The 21,535-nt window shown below is 46.5% G+C and overlaps 7 protein-coding genes across 7 annotated transcripts; 3 read left to right on the top strand and 4 right to left on the bottom strand.

Moving 5' to 3' along the window:
- Positions 1-974: 974 nt before the first annotated feature.
- Positions 975-1,777, bottom strand: FOMMEDRAFT_18646 (uncharacterized protein). Its single transcript, XM_007264673.1, has 2 exons — positions 1,758-1,777; positions 975-1,700 (listed from the first exon to the last, which is right to left on the bottom strand). Exon 2 carries the CDS (start codon positions 1,671-1,673, stop codon positions 1,188-1,190), a length of 486 nt encoding a protein of 161 aa, XP_007264735.1. The 5' UTR covers positions 1,674-1,700; positions 1,758-1,777; the 3' UTR covers positions 975-1,187.
- Positions 1,778-3,523: 1,746 nt separating this feature from the next.
- On the top strand, positions 3,524-7,792 carry FOMMEDRAFT_145639 (uncharacterized protein; the record flags this gene model as incomplete). The annotated part of the gene is made up of 7 exons (XM_007264672.1): positions 3,524-3,622; positions 3,675-3,855; positions 3,912-4,040; positions 4,088-4,396; positions 4,498-6,218; positions 6,276-6,800; positions 6,858-7,792. 7 exons carry the CDS (start codon positions 3,524-3,526, stop codon positions 7,437-7,439), a joined length of 3,546 nt encoding a protein of 1,181 aa, XP_007264734.1. The 3' UTR covers positions 7,440-7,792.
- Positions 7,793-7,995: 203 nt separating this feature from the next.
- On the bottom strand, positions 7,996-11,617 carry FOMMEDRAFT_145638 (ATP-dependent protease La). Its single transcript, XM_007264671.1, has 9 exons — positions 10,964-11,617; positions 10,503-10,903; positions 10,074-10,444; positions 9,809-10,015; positions 9,651-9,747; positions 9,037-9,594; positions 8,783-8,959; positions 8,545-8,658; positions 7,996-8,475 (listed from the first exon to the last, which is right to left on the bottom strand). Exons 1-9 carry the CDS (start codon positions 11,544-11,546, stop codon positions 8,248-8,250), a joined length of 2,736 nt encoding a protein of 911 aa, XP_007264733.1. The 5' UTR covers positions 11,547-11,617; the 3' UTR covers positions 7,996-8,247.
- A 169-nt stretch (positions 11,618-11,786) lies between these two features.
- Positions 11,787-13,721, top strand: FOMMEDRAFT_145637 (uncharacterized protein; the record flags this gene model as incomplete). The annotated part of the gene is made up of 3 exons (XM_007264670.1): positions 11,787-11,823; positions 11,887-11,991; positions 12,048-13,721. 3 exons carry the CDS (start codon positions 11,790-11,792, stop codon positions 13,661-13,663), a joined length of 1,755 nt encoding a protein of 584 aa, XP_007264732.1. The 3' UTR covers positions 13,664-13,721.
- Positions 13,722-14,384: 663 nt separating this feature from the next.
- On the bottom strand, positions 14,385-16,267 carry FOMMEDRAFT_145636 (uncharacterized protein; the record flags this gene model as incomplete). Its single annotated transcript, XM_007264669.1, has 5 exons — positions 16,175-16,267; positions 15,731-16,117; positions 15,418-15,667; positions 14,851-15,352; positions 14,385-14,759 (listed from the first exon to the last, which is right to left on the bottom strand). Coding segments are annotated over exons 4-5 (549 nt in total), but the record flags the coding sequence as incomplete, so codon positions are not given.
- Positions 16,268-16,722: 455 nt separating this feature from the next.
- On the bottom strand, positions 16,723-18,253 carry FOMMEDRAFT_139588 (transcription initiation factor IIE subunit beta). The gene is made up of 6 exons (XM_007264668.1): positions 18,012-18,253; positions 17,864-17,946; positions 17,664-17,804; positions 17,353-17,599; positions 17,231-17,299; positions 16,723-17,168 (listed from the first exon to the last, which is right to left on the bottom strand). Exons 1-6 carry the CDS (start codon positions 18,190-18,192, stop codon positions 17,008-17,010), a joined length of 882 nt encoding a protein of 293 aa, XP_007264730.1. The 5' UTR covers positions 18,193-18,253; the 3' UTR covers positions 16,723-17,007.
- A 145-nt stretch (positions 18,254-18,398) lies between these two features.
- Positions 18,399-21,392, top strand: FOMMEDRAFT_18642 (uncharacterized protein). Its single transcript, XM_007264667.1, has 16 exons — positions 18,399-18,660; positions 18,722-18,767; positions 18,820-18,842; positions 18,892-19,023; positions 19,085-19,199; positions 19,251-19,367; positions 19,418-19,697; positions 19,763-19,879; positions 19,944-20,172; positions 20,233-20,305; positions 20,365-20,529; positions 20,598-20,662; positions 20,734-20,832; positions 20,908-21,046; positions 21,118-21,224; positions 21,294-21,392. Exons 5-16 carry the CDS (start codon positions 19,191-19,193, stop codon positions 21,313-21,315), a joined length of 1,422 nt encoding a protein of 473 aa, XP_007264729.1. The 5' UTR covers positions 18,399-18,660; positions 18,722-18,767; positions 18,820-18,842; positions 18,892-19,023; positions 19,085-19,190; the 3' UTR covers positions 21,316-21,392.
- Positions 21,393-21,535: the final 143 nt, after the last annotated feature.

Raw genomic sequence — 21,535 nt, 5'->3', positions numbered from 1 at the left:
CAATGCCCAAAACGTAGGAGAGTTGTAGGGTGGTAATGGGTAGTCTTAATCTAATGTCAGTAACAGTATAGAGGGGACCTGAAGGCTCAGCAAGGGGACCCAGGCTACAACTATCCTACACAACAGAAATACAGAACACAAGCACTAGAACATAGTCAGAACTTGCAGAACAGGCAGAGAGAGAGAGTAAGACAAGAGTAGGGTATATAGAGTGAGCCTAAGAGTACAGGACTACCTAGAGTAGACAAGATCAAGACTACAGGACCAGTCTGATCTTGTACACTTATATATACTAAACTACACAAGAGCACTCAGGGAGTATGAGCCACTAAGAATGATGAGCCACAAAGAATGAAAGAAAGGAATGTCAAAGATAAAGGTACAAAGAATGAAGGGATGGATAAAGGGTAAGAGACCATAGAATGATACAAAGAATGAAGGGGTGGTCAAAGGAATGGAATGATAAAGTAAGGAAGGGTAGTAGCAAGAGTCAGCACACATATAGTTCATAGACAGTGCCCCCAAGGGACAGAAGTCCTGAGTTCCAGTATGGAAGGGTGTAGAACCCTTGGAACTGAAGGTACAAGAGCAGAGAACCGTAACACAGGCAGTATAAGGTTTGATTATGTTCACAAGTGTTACTAATTGTCATACTGACTCATACAATTGTACACGCTAAAGAAAATAGAAGAGACAATTGCATGCTAGAGAACAATAGAATGTAAACTAAGTGATCATCTAGTATGACAGTATTGTACTGTTATATGACTCAGGAAAATATAAGACCAATCACGATCTGCTAAAAAATAGTGTAGGAACTGAGCAATTATTGCCATGTATCAAATGTCGTCCTGTATGATTGCACTAGTCTTGGTTTGGAAAGTAGAAGAGAATTTTTTGCACTGCTGAACAATGGCATAGAAACTGAGCAATCGTCTTAGATCATGATGTGCTGCAAAATTGCATAGGATTGGGCTTGAGATAGTACAAGGCTATTAAATACTAGTATAGAAACCAGGTAACTGGCTTGAATTATAATGTTACGCATACAATTACACAAAGTCAGGTACAAGGGACGAGTAATAATGCATATCGGGAAATCATCAGTCAGTTGACCTACAGTACTAGCCACATCTCCCCCCAATACACTCCATCTGACTGCTGGAAAGCATAGGGTCCTACTTACGTCACTCCCCTTTAACCTGCCAGTTCGCTGGTGATATAGAGCGCCAGAACTTTTGAACGTCTTCTTCGGCATCGTCCAACGATCCCGCGTGGAAATTGCAATAGAGGTAGAAATATTCGGCCCACGCACGCAGCAGGAAGTAGAAATTGGTACCTTTTTCAGCGTGGCTGATATGAGTTCGCGCAATGGATCTTGCCATGAGATGGCTGGAAGGTAGATACACGTTGGGCCCAAGCGATTCCATCTTTGTATATTCCTCGGAGTCTAGGGATGGGCTTGAGCCGAGGCCAACAAAAGTAGTCGGAAGAATAACGAGTTCGAGGTCATAACACCGGGGATTGACGGAGGGCGGGAAATGAAATCGGCGGCACGCCTCTGCAACCACCTTCCATCCTGTCTGCCAAAGGCCAGGAAGCGCACGCGGCAGAGGAGTCGTAGAGATTTCCCAGCCATCAGTCTCAAATGCTGAGGCCGCACTAGTGAGCATATGATCTGGAACAAGGATATCGAAGCGCTGTCAGACAGAAAAGTAGTTCAGCAGGTGTTATGACAGCATTTGAGATACACTAACTGTGATCACAGTTGGGATGTCGTATTGAATCATTGCGAGTTCTCCCCAAAGGATGATAGGAATGTCTTCACGATTAAGTACCTCACTTATGGCTGTAATAAATGGGTCCATTATAGAAAGAATAGCCTCAAGTCGAGTATTATTGAATTGTCTCGTGTGCACAAGCAGGAGGGGAGGTTCCTGCTGCCTGCGGCAAAGTCTACCCCTTTATACTTTTGTAACAGTCGCGTCCAGTTCGCCACTTGCAGTCACACGTCACAGTCTACAATAGCCATCATAGCACAAATACAGCTGCTATAAGTTCTGGTTAATATATCTTCTCCATATTAATACCATTGATTCGAGTGTTAAACTTTAGCTTTTCCAGAATGCAAAATATTAACTACTAAAATATAGCATTATTATTTTAGGATATATTAGTAATAACTACTTTATTAATAAAAATTCTAATAAGAGATTCTTAAACTTAATCAAGCCTTTAGAGAAAGTCCATGTATTCAATGAGTGATTTAATAAGTCCAACTCTTAAAATATATTTTACTTGCCAAGTTATAAATAAAGTAGAAATATGTAATAAATAGTATATATTAGTATTTATCATATTATAGTAGGAAAAGTGTTTGTTACTCTCAGAAAAGGTAACTGAATTGTAAAGAATTTGCATATCTTACCAAGTAGTCAGATACTTGTTTACCTAGAAAGACTTACTAACTATCCATTTATTTTACATTGTGTACAAATCTCTTAACAATATAATGAGTAACAAATACTTCTTCAACAAAGCTATATATTCCTTTTTTCCCTTTCTTTAAAATAATAATAGTTATTATATTTAGCTGACTTTATTTTAGTATCAATAAGTTAAGGTAAGATTAATGTAAAGTTTATAAATGTATTTTGAAACTAAAATTGAGAATAATAAGGGTTAGGTGACTCATTCTACAAAATTTGTAATTTAGAAAATATATAATAAAGTTACTTTAATTATATTTACAATTTAAATCAACTTTTACTAGTTTCACTAAATTAATATCTATAATTAATACTGTATATATCACATTAGTCCTTTTGACCAGTACATATTAGATTAATAAATCCGGCTACTCACAAAATAGAATATAGGAATATTTTTCACAAATAATTAATAACAAGAATACACTCTACTCTATGAGAAATTACATCAACTTCAATGTTTCCAATACCTTTTCAACCAGCTTACATGGCTTTCGATTTCCAATTGGATACACGTGCTCCCTCAAACGAACGGCGGTACTGTTGCGGATATTTCAAAGGCGGTTTGCACTTCGAAGTTCGAAGGGGAAAAGTCACGTGCCTCTGCTTAATTCCGTATTCACCGAAGGGACAATGTATCCCCGGATGCAGGCAAGTAATAATTACGAGCCCTGAAAGTACACGCAGACTCTGTTGAATGCGAAACAAGGTGCGGATGAATATTATGAGCATGAGTTTCAAAGAAAGACATTGAGGATGATATGGGCGCGATCCCGTGCGAGACTTGTGGCGACGCGTCGGTCAAAAATGGACGCGACTCTGCACGTGATGGTTGAAGTCCAGCTGAACGTAAAGTGGAACTGGAAGTCTTGTCCGAACCTTTTCCTCAGTCTTATTCCTCAGCAGTTTGTAGTCTCTCTGCTTGCTGTACCACGCTCCTTTTCTCCGCTCGAGAGTGTGACGTTCCGGCGCTCACACTGTTGTCTAACTGTCTCGCTCGGTAATCTCAAGAATCGAGCAAGTTTCCCTACCCCATGTGGTCGAAGGTAGCCAATGCGTTCAAACGCAGTGACGTAGACGCATCTTCTGCACCGTCCCAACACGACGGTAGAAGTCGGCACTCACATGATGAGGTATGCACAAGCATTTAAGGACCATGAACTTGTAGTCTCATCTCTAAGCCAGTCGGCATCCGATTCCGCTGGTGAACCAGCGGGTGTCCTAAGTCCGCCAGGGTCGCCGAGCAAGAGCACCAAACGTGGCCTATTGAGGCGTGGATCACGCCATATGGATAAAGAGAATGGCGGTTCTCTAAGCCTCGCCAAACGGGTAAAATCGTCCCTTCATCTTAATACGAACATCAACGGTATGTCTCACAGCCACTCTGCTATGCTCCATTTACCCTGCTAACGCATATTCAAGAATCTAACTTATCCTTAACATCTGCACCCAAACCAGAATCTGCAACTCAACCTGTCTTCGGTTCGGTAAGATCAATCTTCGGCAAGGATCGCAGACCTTCTGCGATGCAAATGCAAGCTGCTATGAATAGTGCGTATTGAACGTCATTAATGAACCGTTGGTTAAATTCCCCATAGGATCAGATGATGCTCTCAATAGAGCTTCAACGGAAGGGCCACGTCCAACGACTCCTACACCCTTGTCACCGTTACAAGGAACTATAGGACATCTCGATACTCGACAGTTTGGCTCAGTCCGCTCCATCTTGCGAGACAGGAACACTCCCGGATCCGGCCAGAACGTCCGCTTTTTCTCCCGCGACGCTTATCACGTTATCAGCCCAAATACTAGCACTAGCGCCAGTGCGGACAATACTAGCAATTCCGCTGATGCATTGGAGACTCCGTTCATGCAGAGAATCCAGGAAATGAGTCCAGATCGCGATGGTGCGTTGACTGATACGATGAAATACCTATCAGTGAAAAACTTGCTAATTGCTCTCTTTCTACCTCCCTATATGTGTGTCATTACTCTATTAAATCTAAAGGCATTCCAACGGCTACCAGCACTCCATATGTGACTCCTGAAGCCAATCGGGCCCACATGGATCCGGATCGGCCTCAGATTTCGGCCATCTTTGATTTCTCTGCCGCGCAAGAGCACAGTGTACATTCAATTCGTGGAAGTGCAAATTCGGCTCTTCGCGACAACGCGGTTGAAATCGACGAATTTGATCGACCTATTCGTAACTCTAATATGCCTGCGTTGGGTTCGAGACCGACAATCAATGTTCAGCCGGAAAACAGAGTCTCAAGCCACTCTACCGCTTCAACTATGTCGATAGAGACCCCGAATAGCATCATCAATGGAAGCGAAAGCTCTTTGCGTCGTTTGTCCGACAACGATGAAACTCGTTTTCATTCGTTGGCTGACGACGGAGGCGAGAAGCATTCGCCTCCTGGACGGTCTGGTTCTTCATTAGGCTTTCACCGAGTTTTCAAGCGCGAAAGCCTGTCTGCCAACAGCAAACTAGAATTTCCGGGTTCGGCAAACGCTTCTAGTCGCGTACGTGCATTAAGTGAGCGGGTATTCTCAAAAGCTGCTGTGGATGATCCCAAAGCCAAGCTTGGAGACCCTCAAACGACGCCCAATGCCGGAGAACTCCCGGATCCCTTCAGTGCCGATGCAAGCAACTACTACAATCCGGCCGCTGGTTTTCCCAAAACACCACCGCGACTTGGTCACGTACGCTCCGACTCAGGGGTATCTGGTATGAGTATGCAATCAGGGCGATCTGTTTCAACTGTCTCTCATCGCTCTGGGACTTCGAGATCGTCACATGGGTCAGTAACGCAAACGCGTGTCTTTGTCCCAGAAGACGATATGGTAGCATCTCTCCGAACACAATTGGCGTTCCACCAGGAACTTGCTGCGCAGTACGAGCTTGACATACGTGCTCGGGATACACATGCTGCCTTGATGAGCCAGAAGCTTCAAGCACATGAAGCAGAGGCTGAGAGGCGTGCAAAAGCGATGCGCGGGATGCGCCGCCGTGTTGCGGAGCTTGAGCGTGCGGCTGCTGCACTAGAGGAACAGGCTGAGCGTAGTGCATTGGAAAGCTTTGAGAGGAGTGTTATGGATGGTGCGAGTGGTGATGCTCTGAGGGTCATGCAGCAGCAGATGGTTGAGTTGGAGAGGGAGAGGAATGAGATGGCGCATAGGGAGAGGGAGGCGAAGGCCGAGAGCGAGAAGTTGATGGAAGAGCTGCGACATCGGGAAGAAGCATTGCAAAATATGAAGAAGCGGTTGGAATCGGGGATTTCGTCTGACCAAGTATCGGATGGAAGCTTGGAAGATGTTCGAATCATGCTGGCTAAGACTCGAGAAGAAGCTGCATTAGCTTCACAGCAGCACCAAGAAATTGAGTTCGCATGGGCCGTGGACCGGGAAAGCCTTCTCAGTGAAATGGAAGCCCTTCAGAAGGAGATCAATGCTAAAACCGGCGAGATTGATATCTTGAAGTCAGAGGTGGAAGCACAGTGGGGCAACACGGAGAAGCTGAACGAGAAGGCCGACGCGCTTCGCAAGGAACGTGATGATCTGGACCGTGAACGTGAGCATCTGAAGAATGAGATTGCCACGCTTGAGAGACGCATAACCGATATGGAGGACGAATGGACCGAGAACGAGAACCGAAAGGGTCAGTTGGAGAATGAATTTGATGTCGCGTTGGCGGCGAGGCAGGAGGTTGAGAGAGAACGTGATCAGGTAATTTCCTTATTTATCTCGATAAGTTATCTTGGGCTTATGAATATCTTTGTTTAGCTACGACAAGAGCTTGAACGATTAGGTGCACACGGCGGTGACTACAATTCGGCACTGGCCGACCTGGAGGCCCAAGTCAAAGGTCTCATGGAAGAACGCCAACATGCGTATGAAGATGCGCAGCGACTCGAACAGATGCTTGCTGAAGCCACCGAGCGTGCGCAGAGGGCATCCGCCAATGACCATGAGGTCGAGCAGCTTCGCGCCGAGTTGTCGTCTATGCACCGTGATCACGAGCAAGCCTTGGCGGAAGCACATATGCGTGCTTCTGATGCTGCTGGCCTGCGCAATGAAACAGCACGTAGGCAAGCTGCGACGGAGGCAGAAGCCAAAGAGCTGAGAGAGCGTTTGGCGAAGTTGCAAGAGGAAGCAGATAAGCTGAGGTCGAGTGTGCAGGTATTGAAGCAGCAGAGCGCGGATCAAGACGTCAAGATACTGCAGTTGGAGAAGCAGCATGATCAAGATATTGAAGACAAGCTTGGTCTCAACATTGCTCTAGATTCAAAGCAGCAAGAACTAGAGCTCGTAAGATATTCTTTTTGACTGTCAAATTAAACCTATTGACGTGGCAATTTCCTCTAGATCAAACGGGGCATGGGCGTACGCGGTACGGCAGGGGCTACACCTGCTGTAGCTACCCGTGGTGCACGCAGAGATTCCACGGCGTTCAAGACACCCATCCCACTCCGTCCTGCGTCGTCACTTTCAGATGGAGCGAAGCGCCCACCATCTTCGCTTTCTGATACAGATAAGTCAGGCAAGTTAGCCGGTGGCGCGTCGTCGACCGTCAAATCAACGCTTGGAAGGACAACTCGCACGAACGTTGCCTCAGGTCCTTCAGCTCCAACCGCAACCGTGAGGAGGGTATCGGGTCGTCTATCAGATACTTCATTGAGTGCACCACCCGGTCGGGCTCGTGCAGGTTCCGTTGCAGCTAAGGCACCCATTCGTCCGACCGCGGCATCGGCAGCAAAGCGTGTCGTGTCGCCGAACTCAACGACTTCGATACGGCGTGCATCAAGTACTATTAGCGGGATTGCTCCGATGAGTGACACGTCTTCCAGCGCACTGAGCGACAAGGAGAACGAGACGCCTCGAGCTAGACCTGTTAACGATGCTCGGACAAGGAGAATGTCGATGCAGCCGCTTGCCGTTCCTGCATAAAAAATGCCACCCTTTGGTATACCCATTTCGTGTGCTTTATTTTGAAGCGAATGTAAGATTCTCATTTCAGTTTGGTGGAGAAAATTTGCATTCAGTAACGACCTCATCATGCTTTTTTTTTTTTCTTCCTTTTCTTCCTTTCCTCGAGGTCTGTTCTGCTTTAAATCTTGTTTTCCGTGAGATTTACTCGTTGTTTTCCCACTTCCTCGATCGATTGCTTTACATTGTAATATGCACGGACGCCACAACTGTGTACTTTTCTATTTTCATCCCGACCCCTTCCCCATTCCAGATCATTCCGTTCGAATCATTTCTTGCCGTCCGTATGCTCACACCTGCTGGTCAACCTTTCCCCTCCCCCTCTCCATTTATTTGTCTGCTTGTTGTTCGATTATTCGTCTTTGATCAGGCAACCTGATCTGGCTCGACATTTACGAACGAACGAAATGCTACGACGTACGTACGATGATATTACGATTACTATACGATATATTACGAATCGAATGTCGCTTGTGCTCTTGTGCTTGTTTAGCTGAAGGGCACGGCGCATATGTCGTTTGCAATGTAATTATTATGAATATACGTATACGTACACGATTATTTCGACACTTTGGGATGTTGTTGGAGTACAGTTTGAGTGTGACTTGGTAAGACAGAAAGCAAAACAAAAACAAAACTGGACTGGATAGCAGCGGTGCGATGCAACACGGCAAGAAATACGTTAGGCAGAAGACAACCAAAACACGACGATGACGATTCAATGCAGATTTTCAATACAAGGATTCGAAGAAACCAAGAACAAACCACCTCAAAGCCTACTCTCAACAAGTAAAGTCCCGCTCTTGCTCGCTCTTGCACCGATTCTCCACTCGAGCACGTCCTTCCCAAACGCAGCGTCTAAAGCTTCCTCGACCGTGCGCACGAACACGAGGTCAAGCGATGCGCGAACGTCGGGCGGGACGTCATGTTCGACATCTTTGCGGTTTGAGAGCGGGAGGATGACTTTGGTGATGGAGGCACGGTGAGCGCCGAGGATCTGGAGTAATGTGTGTGTCAGATTCGAGTAGAGACGGATGAGAGGAAGGTGATTAATAATAATACTGACCTTTTCTTTGATCCCTCCTACGGGTGTTACGCGTCCGCGAAGCGTGATCTCGCCTGTCATAGCAACATTCGAGGGTACAACTGCTCCTGTGAGTAGAGAGACGAAGGCACACGTCTACCAATACGATCGGTATTAGTTCACAAAAGAATGTTTTCGCCGGAGGCAATGGGAAAGCGAGGAATAAATTATGAAAGAGGGGAGGGAAAGTGAAGAAAGGGAGAAGGGAACTAAGACTAACCATCGCAACACCTGCACTCGGGCCATCCTTCTTCTGCGCACCAGCAGGCAAGTGGAGATGCACGTCGATTGGGTCAGGGAACTTTAATGGATCCTGTGCGGGTGTGATCGTAATGTTAAGCATGTATGCGTGGGTCTTCACCCAGCTTAGTGCCAGTTCGCCGCTTTCTTTAATGACCTACGAGATGCGAGTTGCAGTTAGAAAGTGATTCATTGTCGAGCGAGGAGAAGAGGAGGGAATGGATGGTCGCATACCTCACCAAGTGATCCCGTAAGCTTCAGCTGCCCAGTGCCAGGTACAGCTGTAGTTTCAACAGGAAGTATCCCGCCCTCTCCTAGGCCCATCACAACAAGCCCATAAACAACACCTCTCCTTGCTTCCCTCTCTTTTTCTTCTCCATCCCACCTCGCAACGCCCAAGATAGCCTCCAAATCACTTTCCTCTACCTTCGTATTATAATCCCCTTCCTTCCCAGTATCGACAGCTTCAGACCACGCAACGGCCTTTGCACGCACAACAGCCCCAATCGCTCGCTCGAGGCTGCGTACACCGGCTTCGCGCGTGTAGTTCGTAACTATCGAAGTCAACACCGCGTCGCTTATCTCAAGACGTGCTTCGTCTAGTGCATTTGCTCGAAGTTGCTTGGGTAGGAGGAAGCGTCGTGCGATGTGTGTTTTCTCCGCGTGCGTATACCCTGCGAGTGCGACGATCTCGCATCGGTCCAGTAAGGGAGCAGAGATCGTATCGAGTGTGTTGGCGGTGCAGATAAAGAGGACTTGGCTGAGGTCAATGGGTACGTTGATGTAGTGATCCTGTGTATATGCGTGTCAATGGTCGAGTAGTGTCGGACAGAAAATAGTTATCTTACGTTGAAAGAGAAATTCTGCTCGGGATCCAGGACCTCGAGCAGAGCCGAACCTACATCTCCATGATAGTTGCTTGGTCCCACTTTGTCAATTTCATCTCTATCATATCATTTAGGTCAGTCATCCGAAAAGCAGCCACTAGGCCACCGAGAAGACATACAACAATAAAACTGGATCAAGCCGCCCGGCCTTCCTGAGTGCTTGAGCTATAAGGCCAGGTCCGCTACCGACATATGTTCGCCTATGCCCACGTATCTCTGCTTCGTCGCGTACGCCTCCCAGAGAGATTCTCTGGAATGGTCTGTCGAGCGCACGTGCAATAGATTGCCCGAGTGAAGTCTTCCCTGTACCAGGAGGGCCGACAAACCTAAAAGACCGAGGTCAGGATACAACGTACGTTCGATGGTACTTTGGATTCGGCTTACAGTAAAATAGGACCCTTGACAGCATTTCTTGACCTTTTCCTCGGAGGAATGTGTGGAACAAGAGGAGGCGGTGAATCCCCGCTATTCTCTGCTCCCTTGTCTGATTTGACGATCAATGCCTTGGACTGTTCCGCCCCTTCTGCCTCTCTTTGCGCCTCTTCTGCCTTCAACTCGGCGTCGGCAGCCAGCTGATGAAGCCTGATAACCGCAAGGAATTCGACCAGTCGGCGTTTGATCTTGTCCAGGCCATAATGATCCGCATCAAGTTGCTCCTTTGCACGAGAGATGAAGCTGCGGTTCCGCATTGCTTTTGCACTTTCTGACGGTTGCGCGTTCTCCATAGGCCATGGGAGAGCGGTTAACCATTCAAGCTATACAGAATACCGATTAATTAGTGAAAATCAAACTACAGTTAGAGAAATGACTGACATAATTCCGCACGACAGCATGGTCCGCAGATTGCTGTGGGATTCGCTTGAGACGACGCCACTCGCGAACTGCCATCTTGCGTTCCTCTGAACCTCGCTCCATTGCTTCAATGCGTCGCTTGACTTCTGCTAGATCGTCCTCACTCGCTGCATCTTCTCCATCTAGATCACCTTGGGCGCCATCAATGGGGCCAGAACCGCCATTTCCGCGCTCGAGGACGGCTAGTTCGCGTTGGATAGCAGCAAGCTGTTGTCGAAGAAAGAACTCTTTTTGTTGTTTCGTGAGTGACTCATCTACGGCGTTGGCGATTTTCTTGGACACTTCCGTAACCGTGATTTGCTTGAGGAATAGATCTGCGGCACGCATGAGGCGTTCATCCGTCTTATGCTCAGCGAGATACGCTATACGTAGAAATAATAGGTTAGTTGCAGTAAATAAAAGACTGAGTTATACTGATATACCTAGACGATCTTCATATTCCGATACTATACTCCAAATCATAATATCAGCCAGCCAAGTTAGCCTATTCTCAGACGCCTCTTCAACCATGGTCGCAAGGCGTGTCCAACCCGCTCTTCGCGAGCCTCTTCCGGCATCTTGAACGAGCCGATCCAGCAGCTTGAACGCGGCGGCCTTGAAAGCTCTCACCACCTCGACTCCAGGGGCACTTTCTTTCGGTGGATACTCAACAGGATGAGACATCAAATCTTCCGCCTTCTTCGACTTATATTTCAGAGGTTTGGCAAGCCGCACGCGTGTAAGTCCATGTAAAGTCACGATATACTTTTCAGTCTCGTCTAGGGCAGAGGGACGCAAGAGACGCGTCACTCGTGCAGCGCATCCCCAGTCATTCAAGACCGGTGTCTCTCCTTCACTTGAATTTGGGCTAATTATTGGTACAGCAGCGACGACGGCCGGACCACTTGATTCTTGGACGTATGCGGCGAGATGCTGACCAAGATCGACGTTGAGTGGCACTGAGACGCTGACGCCTGGCAGAAGGATGGTAGGGTGTGGCAATGGGAGAATTGGTAGCTTGGGCATTGTCGCGAGCTCAACGTCGCAGGCAGCAGCAAGGAGAGACCAGGACGAAGGCAAACAAGAAAGAGAACAGCGGGGCGGCGTTAATGGGATGAGCGGATAGCCGGGTCGGTGATTTCACTCTACGTCATGTGAATTCCTTAGGATTGATCACGTGATCGTAATTGCTAGTACAGTATTCAATTTATTCCTCAGGCGTAATCTCTTTTGTCTCACGCCTTGTCGTACGCCTTCAAATCCCGCAAGATGACAATTAGGGGTATAATATATCACTACAATGGTACAGTCTTCTCACTAAATCTGCATGATTCATGCCTCTGACAGTAGTTGAATGGCTCTATAGGCATATATTTTGTACAGGAAGCCGAGTACCACTGCTACACAGAAAGCCTAAGCACTGGACAAGAACTTGTGCATGAAATACCCTCTGACAACGATTCCTACAAAGGTATGATAAAAAAATGTGTGCGGAAGCAATTTTACTCATATATCACACTGTAAAAGTGTGGCTCAAGGGTAGAAGGGCTTTCTATAGATGTGAACTGGAAAGGATTAAGAAGCTGGAAGAAGAAAACGAACATCTCGACGAAGACGAGGGCGATTACGATCCTTATGTTTTCAGGCCAACCACAGAATTTTTTCAGGTGGCACTAGACTGCAATTATGACTATATTATTGACTTCACTACGGAACGGTTCTGCGTCGGCAAAGCAGAGTTTCCTCTTTGGAACATTCCACGAGGCGATAACGGCAGAGACTGGTCACAGTACATACTTATTGATGGACTACATAGATCTGTCTTGCGACCTGACACACCAAAACAATATCGAGTTCTGATTGAGCCCAGCCCTCCCTCGGAAGTCGGGCTCGCTGTTTACCGGGTATTGGTGCATCACGTTGAAATAGTCGCCGAATCCGTTTGGATGACTTGCAGTACCGATCATCCGACGCTCGGCATTGCGTCTGCTATTACTCGCGGTCTCATGATGTATCACAATAGCAAAATCACTGCTATTGGGTCGAATCGTGACGGAAACGAGTCACTCCACCCCTACGCTGAGCTTCTGCTACGTGCTGCGTCTCCTAGTGGATTTATTCTTGATTTTCAACAGGGTAGGCATCGTAATGCCTGTAATGACAAGGGTGATGAGAGTCAGAGTCGGAATCAGAGTCGGAATCAGAGTGACGAAGATGGAGATGACGAGACCAATCACGATACTGGAAAGCCGTCGTGCACCTTCTATATGTACCGGGGCTGTATGGTGTTCGTTACGGAAGATTGCTCAACCCCTGACCATTTACGAGCTAATATTGGCCTCGCCATCGGACACGCACGTGAAACGGGAAAGAACAACTGCACCGTCATCATATTTTCTATTCGGCACGTCGCTGTAGCAATTTTAAATGGTGTTGTCTCGGGCACGTTGCACATCTCTCACACCAATGTGCAACCTTTCTTAGAGGGATTTGGTTATGGAGGACTCGAAAGAGGGCTGAACCTTATTGCTCATTATTTGAGACCCCATTGTGTCGATGGAGGAGTTTTCAGGCATACCTTATCCGAACGGAATTCGCCTGATTGGAATTGCCCTGTCCTCCCTCTAGATGTTCTTCTCCGAATAATGGAGTTGGTCGATTCTGATACGTATGCAGTGTTCAGTCTGGTATGCAAGATGCTCCGGAAAGAATGGTTTGAACACCCGCGAATCTCAAATTACAGGATAGTCTCCTGCAGAGCATTTCAAATGGACACCTTCAAGGACCTTCCCAGATTAAAGCTATCCGCTCTACGAAGTGACGGGACGGTTACCACTCTGATCATCTTCTATCCAGCTTTTCGCTTCTATGGCACCTGCACGTATAGATGGTCCTGCTGTTCGTGTCCTGATCTGTGTGTTGGTATGAAGTGCATATCTCGTATGTTTCTGTACTATCTGCCTGAGAGTGTTGGGTTGTCTCGAGACGTAGAGGCGCGTCGCAGGGGAGTCGCTGAATCTTGGCAAGAGGATTACTTTCCAGGAAGAGAAGCTTGGAGAACAAACCATTCAGGCCTTGTTGCTATGGATGCTAGTAATGTTTGCGAGGCCTGCAAAACTCACTTTGATATGCTAGGGTTGTAGAATCACAAATTCGACACCTAGATATCCATAAAACACAAGTATTAGGTTTAATAACAAAAGGCTCCAAGTCTCTGTACTATTCTCTTTAATCAACATTTGTGTTCTTACGTGTCAGTTCTTGTCACTCCCACAAGTGAAATAAAGACATCTGAATGAAGTATGCAGTATTTAGTTCTGTTCAGTATTTGATCTCTGTTTTGACTGTATTATGATAAACTGTTGAATATGCTCAGCATGTCGGGAAAGAAATACACAGGAAGAAAAAATTGGAATAAACAACATAATCGAACTTCCTAGAATATTCATATTAATAATGAGCATGCTCTTTCTAAACCCGTGCATGTGCTACAGTGCAAACTATGGCAGTTTGCAATAATTCAGTACTCAGGTTCAAAAATAAGAAGTCACGTGAATCTATTCCTCGACTTTTCTCTATATATTCTAAAAGGTAGGCCTATAGGGCCAGTCATTTATATAGTCATGTGACTATTGTAATTTTTGAACTGGAGATGGATCATGGAATTTCTGAAGTTCATGGCCATGTGGTACTCGGAAGAATACACTTGTCTCTACAGGCAGCGCCTACTCTCTTCAATCAGCGACTATCTCTGTCTGATATTTCACTTTATGGTACTCGGCAAGAAGACATGGTCGTGTTTGTAAGTCTAAGTACGACCTTGTTCCTATCATGTACGCCCTCCTTATCCAACGATCTTTTCAGTCCACTCTTCAAATCTCCTTGTCAAGATCGCTAATTCCTCACCAGTCATATACTCGCTCCCAGTCATGAAATGACATGCAATTCGCCCATTGTATTCCCATAGGATGTTCATAATCGGCGGTATGCGGGCACGTATACCACATATGACATTGTGAACTATTATTGTTTGCTCTGGTGCCTGCTTCGACGTGTATTCTGTTCGCTGCTGCAGAGACGGATGCGGAGACGGACGAGCAGGGACGAAGGAAGATAGAAGATCAGGGCGTTCTAAGTCTCCGATGGAAGAAACGAGAAGTAAAGGAAGGTCGACCATCTTTGGCGTGAATGTGCTGAATCTATGATGGAGCTCTAGTTCGCGGGAAGCGTAATTGTCAAGTGAGAGCTGTGCAAAATCACTTTAGTAATGGGCATAAGTATTGATAGGTACTACTAACATCTGTTGCTTTCCATGCGTCCGCAATATCAGTTACGAGTTCATTCCAAAACGTATTTTCATCAACCACGCGAATGACGGAGAGCGTTTCTTCGTCAATCTTGATGCAATTCTTTATCCCTCTCATCGGGAACATCAAGGGGACATTGTCAGCCAAACAGAGCGGCGTACTCGTCGATGACCGGAGCGAGTCGTATCCTCCTGGCATCTCACTTCTCTTTAACCCGCTTTAAGTCTCATCATATCAAATGTGCAAAGTCTTCGAGTAATCACCTTGTTGACAGGGTTCAACGGGATGAGATAATGCGTCGCCTTCCCAAACGTCGACAAAACTTCATCAGACCTCTCCGGGCCGTGTTTTCCTGCATGAACTAGGACAGTTTCGACATGCGCGAGAGCGGTCAGCGCTGTTACAACTTGCATGATCGTCCTCCCGTTCCTACGACAGACGGCGTGGAGTTTTGTTGTTGTTTCTTCGGAGAAGTGGACGAGGCGGGTTACATCGCCTGTTTCATTGGTCGGACGTGTTGCTAATATCCAAGGGATCTTCAGAAATGTATGAGGTTGCTAACAGTTGGAAACAATGAAGTGACTTACAATAGACGAAGAAGGGGATTCTCCATCATTCTTCAGGCCAGTATTATGAGGCAAGATATCAGGAAGCGTTTTGCGCTCCACAAGGTCTTTAATAAACGCTCCAGGTGGTGGAAGCCTAACGACCTCAGATCCCCAATCCAAGACGGAAGTAGGACTCGTCTCGCTCTCCAGCTCTAGCTTCAGAGATTCGAGAAACAACTCGAGCATCGTGAAGGCGCTTCCTGCGTCAATACTATTATGTGAAGCAGACAAGCTTGTCCTCGCGTAAGTCTATCTTTCTATAGTGTTCCTTAGTATGCCAGTGCAGGCTACTCACATGAAGTGCCAGTCATCGCCCAACGGCAAGACGTGCAACTCAGCAGCATACCGATTGTCCGAGGCTCTCCACCATCGACCGTTCTTGAGCTCGCAGTGCTGCTCATAAAATGTCTTTCCCTCCTTTTCTTTGGTATCAAAGAATACAGTGTCGTCGAGCCATGCGTCCGCCTCTTCTTTTGTCCGTGGTACAGTGTATCGGAAGGCGAAGCGTCTATCTCCTTCTGTATGCCTGAAGACTCTGCACGCAATAGCGGGCCTAAAATGCCGGAACGCAGTCCAAGCTGCGCGTACACGCTCTTCCAATAATAATTCATTACGAGCATGAAGAGTGGTAAGAGAAACCAATGCAGACACGGTAAAATGTCCAAAGCCGTCACAATATTCTCTTAATAGACCTACAATAAATAGTTGAATTGAGAACGGGTTGATAGTAAACACTCACGCAATGTTACACGTAAGCTCCTCTAACCCATAACATTTCCGCTCGAAGACGCCCTCACTGACTTTCCGGAAGACGTATTCACTCGCATCATCGCTGACCGTTTTTCCACTCATTATTCCCAAGGCCTCCCAAGCCCAAGGTAAGGTGTGGACGTTGGGGAGAATGGGACGGAGAGGCACACGAATACGAATGCATCTACCTTCTATTAAAGCATTCAAGTTTCACGGCCCGATACCCCTGATTTAGGACTCCAAAATGCAGGCTATGGACTATTCTTGATATGCCGAAAATGACCATTCATGATTGTGTACGATGATACTATGTGGAGGGGACGTGGGTTAGACTGGAGGGGATGTGGTAAGACCGTGGAATGGATTTAGTCAGGACTCAGGATGTACACTTGTTGTAATACCGGTCTTACTTGAAGTGTATAACACAGACGAATTGGAAATGCATCGGTCTACAAAGACCATGCCAGCACATTTGAACTTCCTGGAATGTTCCTAGCTGTAAACGGAAACTATATACAAATATGAAACACAGACTCACGATAGGTTCCATAACACGATAACGATGAGGTACAATAAGTAGAAGTCCACTATGACAAGAAAAAAATGACATTGTAAAAGGGATAGAAAGACAATACATTATTGCTATCTGTGACTGTCAGTATTGATCTATACGATGGTTGCATGATGAGAGTAAGGAGAAACGTTAAGGAGAGAAACGTGAACAACATGCCCGTAAGAAATACACGGAAAAAGAAAGTGGAAATAAAGACCGCATGTATTTAAAAAATATCCATTTTGAAGAAAGAACACCCAAATTTGTGTTTATTTTGTTGGGGTATAGTCCTTTGACAAATCTATATCGCCCTTGAGATGTACGTTCGTAATACGCTGGAGCCGATGTCGTGGCGCAGCCTTCTTGCCCTTTTTCTTGCCCTGCGGTGCTTTGGGGATTACAGTCTCTCCTTCTGTGGCTTTCAGACCCTCTGCAATACAACATGGTCTCAGTAAAACAAGTAGCAAGATTCTTTTCTTATAAGCAGCGCACCTGATGAAAGAGCTTTCAGGAGATCTGCATCTGGAGGGACTTTGAGTTTATGCCATAGATCTTTGAATTCTGGGACACGGATCAAGACAAACTCTCGCTAAGAAATGTACAAGGATGCACACCTTGTTCAACGGGCAACCCTCCTGTGCCCTCGACAGGTTTCAACTCATTCCAGAATACCATTCGCATTTGCTGGTCCTTTGTCGTTCTTGTCACAAGAACCTCTCCTTCCTTTTCCAGCTCTTCAATTGCCTGAGGTGCATCCTTCCATGATTCCTTCAGTGCTCGGACAGATAGACCGCCGCCACGTCGAGTATGGCGTTGTACCTCTGTGATGAGCGCTGCCTTGTTGCGGAACGTAAAGTCATGCTATTCACGCAAACAGAACAAATCAGTTTACGCGGAACAAAAAGGAGTTGCAGGGAAAACGCACTCGATAAGAGTAAAGGTCAGTTTTGGGGTCATAAACGACGCGGTCGTGCGCTTTAAAGCGTTCTCGGAGCGCCGGATTCGTATCCAAGAGGGTGCCAGTGACGATGGCGAGGTCTTGCAGTCGCATTGGGTTTCCATTGTTCTAACAAGAATAATAAGCACACTGGGCAAACAAAGACCAGAAGCCAGAAGGCTATTTACTTTTAAATGGTCGACAGCGTAGACAATTTGAGTATTGATGTCCGTGCCGGTCCCAGTGTCGGCGGGTTGCGAATATACAATGTCTATCGAAATAAAGACACATGCTCAGTATTCAAAGAACATCACATAGGGCATATACTATTCTGACTCGGCTTTGGACGCTTCTTCTTTGCTGTTTCCGACGATGTTGATGTCGTCGAGGACGCTGTGGTGCCTGAAGACGGCGGAGGTGCATTGTTCTTCAGAGAGGGGTTTGAGTGCCACGACGTGAAGTCTTGGCGCTGTAAGGAGGATTTGAAGGCTGCAGCATCGCGAGCAAGAGCCGACATCCCAGCTGCGCAGGGCAATCGTCGGTGTCGATGAGGCTGCTCGTCGTCGTGGCCGTCGTCGTCAACGCGGTAGATGAGAGAGAGGCAGAGAGCTGTGGCCTGTTATGGCGTGGCAATCATCGCGGGATATTTACCAATGTGGGTCACCGCCTCAACTCCTTCGCCCGTCTTGCTCAGCAATGTGTTGACTCGTCCTCTCACCACGATCTACCCGGCGACTCGGGGCTGCTTCAAGCTATAGGAGGCTATGTCCGCCTTTTTTGCGGCGCCTCAGACGCGCAACGCTGCTGTCAAAATCGTCGCTCCCAATGAGACGAAACCTCAGGATGCAGACTTGTCTATCCCTCAAAAATCTGTATCTACGCCCAAGAAGGGTGCGCCCTGGTGATTTCAACTCTCCTATTGGAACATTTGTTTATACGTTGTAGATACTACGCAACGACAATGTAGGAATATATTAATTCATGGGCAAGTCAAATATTCGCATACTGAACGATTGGGGAATCTCGGCATCTAACTAGTTATGAAGATACTGCAAGTACGAGGGCAAGGGTTGCACCTACCACCATCCTCCAGTGCGTGCATGTAGATTCGCATCAGCTTAGTTTTATTTTAATGAACAAATAGAAGGATGACGCTCCACAAGAACCGTTAGCACGGATTCCAAATTACTCCTGCCTCATGTTAATTCTACATTAGTGAAATAACATCTCAGAACGACCTCACAGCAAGTGCTGGTGCTACGTCGATCCCACTGCAGGCTGTAAATGCTCCAGTATTTGTGCCGCGCGGAATCGCATCGCCGCAGAGAACTGAACGGACACCTGTTTAGTTCGTTATATGCACTTGTTTTCTTCATCTAGCATTGCTCATGTCCATTTGGTTGTGTTAGCACTCCTCCACCTACTACGGTAAATGTTGCATATGACCCGTATGGGCAACCCGAAGTAGATAAGGGAGACACTAATCTTAGCACATATGAGGGGATGGCGCATCAAATGGATCAGGTTCTTATCTGGCATGTCTTGAATGTACTTAGTTTACTAATACTTTTGCAGATGAGCTTTACGGACTATGGGGAGTCCATAGCAGATGATCACTATGCTCAACATGATTACAATGGTGTAGCAGAAATGGGTTCCTTCTACGATCCCCAACATTTTACTCGTCAACCCGCAAGTGTTGTTCGTTCACGTTACCCTTCGAAACCTGACTCCCGCACCAGCTAAACTATCATCTGTACTCGTTGCCTGTTCCCACTAGCAGAGGGCGAAGGTTCTTTATCTCCGATGACATTAGGGAGGAATTACTTAAACGTTCGGAACAAATACATCGCGGTCCTGTCCCCGGTCTACCTCTTCCGGAGGAAGTGCAGGGGTATCATTCTCTGGTGCCTCTTGAAATGGCCTCGACAGATAAGAAGAAATCTAACCCCTGGAGTACTATGATGTACAAGGCAGTAAAGACGTCGGACGGTGGAGCTTATGCGCTACGTAGGATAGAAAGTGAGGCATATGCTTTCTGTTTCTTTCACATAGAGGATAAAGAGGATTCGCTTCCGTCACTCCAGATTTCCGCTTAATGAACGAACAAGCTTTCACCGTTCTGGAAAAGTGGACGAAACTCCGACATCCGGGCATCGTGTCTGTTCGGGAAGCTTTCACCACGAAAGCATTTGGGGATAATTGTTCGTGACTGCCCCTTTTTAGTTTTTTTAAAATATTTTTGTACTGACTTATTTTTTGCCTAAGCGCTCGTTGTTGTATACGACTACCATCCTAACTCTCAGAGCCTCGCCGAACTCCATTTTAAGTCGAATAAGCCATATCAGGGAGGCCGAGCACAGCCTGAACGAATATCGGAACAGACACTTTGGAGTTATGTCTTCCAGATTGCCAGCGCGATGAAGGTGGTTCACGACGCGGGCTTGGCTGTGCGTATGATTGATGCACACAAGGTTCTGCTTACTGGCCAAAATAGGTGAGCGTTCGGCTCCGGATAGTGCTCGTAGTTGACTAATGAATTATATTTTCTGTACAGAGTGAGGATCAGTTCATGCGCGGTGTTTGATATTTTGCTTTATGATACTCGGCAAGACATCTTCTTTCTTCAGGTGCATCTTTTTCACCTATCATCATGCACAAAAGATCATTGATTATATTGACTATCTAGCAAGAAGACTTGGTTATGTTCGCAAGGCTAATCATGTCCTTAGCCTGCAATAATCCTTTAGCAACCAGTAATGTCCACAGAGCGCTGGATCACGTTCACCGTCACTATCCTGGAAATATTAAAGACGTGATTCATTATTTAATGAAGGATCCAGGCCCAATGAAGGTGAGAGACATGCAGACAACACCTTGATTATTGATTACTCAAGTTTACTCTCACCTTATGTATGTCAGAATATTCGCGGTTTATTCGATACCTTCGCGGGTAAATTGGTTTCGGAATTGGATGCGGCACATGCGTAAGACGGCTTCTGAGTCTATGCGCTGGCACTTCGCGCTGATTGGGATTTCGTTTCCGATCTTGATCCAGTTCCGTTGACAAACTCGAAGGAGAGCTCATGGGCGAGCTCGAGAACGCACGATTAGTTCGGTTGCTTTGCAAGTTTGGATTCATCAATGAACGACCCGAGTACGGAATCTGCAGCCGTTTTCTTTCAAAGGAAGGTGTATAAATTAACATTGTTGATTGTTGAAATCTTTGCAGGTTTGACCGTGACCCGCGTTGGTCCGAGACTGGTGATCGATATATTATCAAGCTATTTCGGGATTACGTCTTCCATTCTGTGGACGAGAGCGGGAACCCTGTGGTAAACCTAGGTCATGTGTTGACAAATTTAAACAAGGTATTTTTGGGCGTCTGTCCCTTGTCATCTTGTAGTCATGATGGGACTGATGATTATCGCGTCTGTTTAAGCTTGATGCTGGATCTGAAGAGCGCCTCATGCTAGTCTCACGGGACGAACAGAGCTGTCTCGTCGTCTCTTATAAAGAGGTCAAGAATTGCATCGAAGCGGCTTTTAGGTGCGTTACAGTTCATCAGAAACGCTTTCCTTCTCGGTGCCGATTTTGATAGAAATTCATTTGTTGCAGTGATTTGTCCAGAAATCGTTGAAGCTTTCGATAAGAGGAAAATGTTGTAAAATCCATAAAAATGTGTAAAACTGTCCAGCATTTATAATAGCACTACTGTCCCTTTTTCCAACTCTGACTGCGCGGGAATGAGGCAGAGGCGATGTTCATGTCGTCGCCGGCAAGCCTGTTATGTGGGCTTCTCGGAGTTAGAACTCTCCCATGCTCTGTCGGCTGTTTCAATTTGGCAGGCATGGGTTGGG

The sequence above is a fragment of the Fomitiporia mediterranea genome (genome assembly GCF_000271605.1).
Source record: "Fomitiporia mediterranea MF3/22 unplaced genomic scaffold FOMMEscaffold_4, whole genome shotgun sequence".
Classification (NCBI taxonomy): domain Eukaryota; kingdom Fungi; phylum Basidiomycota; class Agaricomycetes; order Hymenochaetales; family Hymenochaetaceae; genus Fomitiporia; species Fomitiporia mediterranea.
The sequence above is the reverse complement of the archived record's forward strand: the minus strand, read 5'-3'. Positions and strand labels throughout refer to the sequence as shown.

Bases quoted from the DNA above. Each gene is read 5' to 3' on its own strand.
- FOMMEDRAFT_18646 (XM_007264673.1), bottom strand. From the start codon at position 1,673: ATGCTCACTAGTGCGGCCTCAGCATTTGAGACTGATGGCTGGGAAATC.
- FOMMEDRAFT_145638 (XM_007264671.1), bottom strand. From the start codon at position 11,546: ATGCCCAAGCTACCAATTCTCCCATTGCCACACCCTACCATCCTTCTG. The intron at 8,659-8,782 runs GTTAGTCTTAGT...TCGTATTGGTAG, and splicing joins CGAGTGCAGGTGTTGCGATG to ACGTGTGCCTTCGTCTCTCT. The intron at 8,476-8,544 runs GTCAGTATTATT...ACATTACTCCAG, and splicing joins TAGGAGGGATCAAAGAAAAG to ATCCTCGGCGCTCACCGTGC.
- FOMMEDRAFT_139588 (XM_007264668.1), bottom strand. From the start codon at position 18,192: ATGTCGGCTCTTGCTCGCGATGCTGCAGCCTTCAAATCCTCCTTACAG. The intron at 17,947-18,011 runs GTCAGAATAGTA...TTATTTCGATAG, and splicing joins GAAGAAGCGTCCAAAGCCGA to ACATTGTATATTCGCAACCC. The intron at 17,600-17,663 runs GTGCGTTTTCCC...TTGCGTGAATAG, and splicing joins CTGACCTTTACTCTTATCGA to CATGACTTTACGTTCCGCAA.
- FOMMEDRAFT_18642 (XM_007264667.1), top strand. The intron at 19,698-19,762 runs GTGAGGCATATG...CCGTCACTCCAG, and splicing joins TGCGCTACGTAGGATAGAAA to ATTTCCGCTTAATGAACGAA. The intron at 21,225-21,293 runs GTGCGTTACAGT...CATTTGTTGCAG, and splicing joins TGCATCGAAGCGGCTTTTAG to TGATTTGTCCAGAAATCGTT.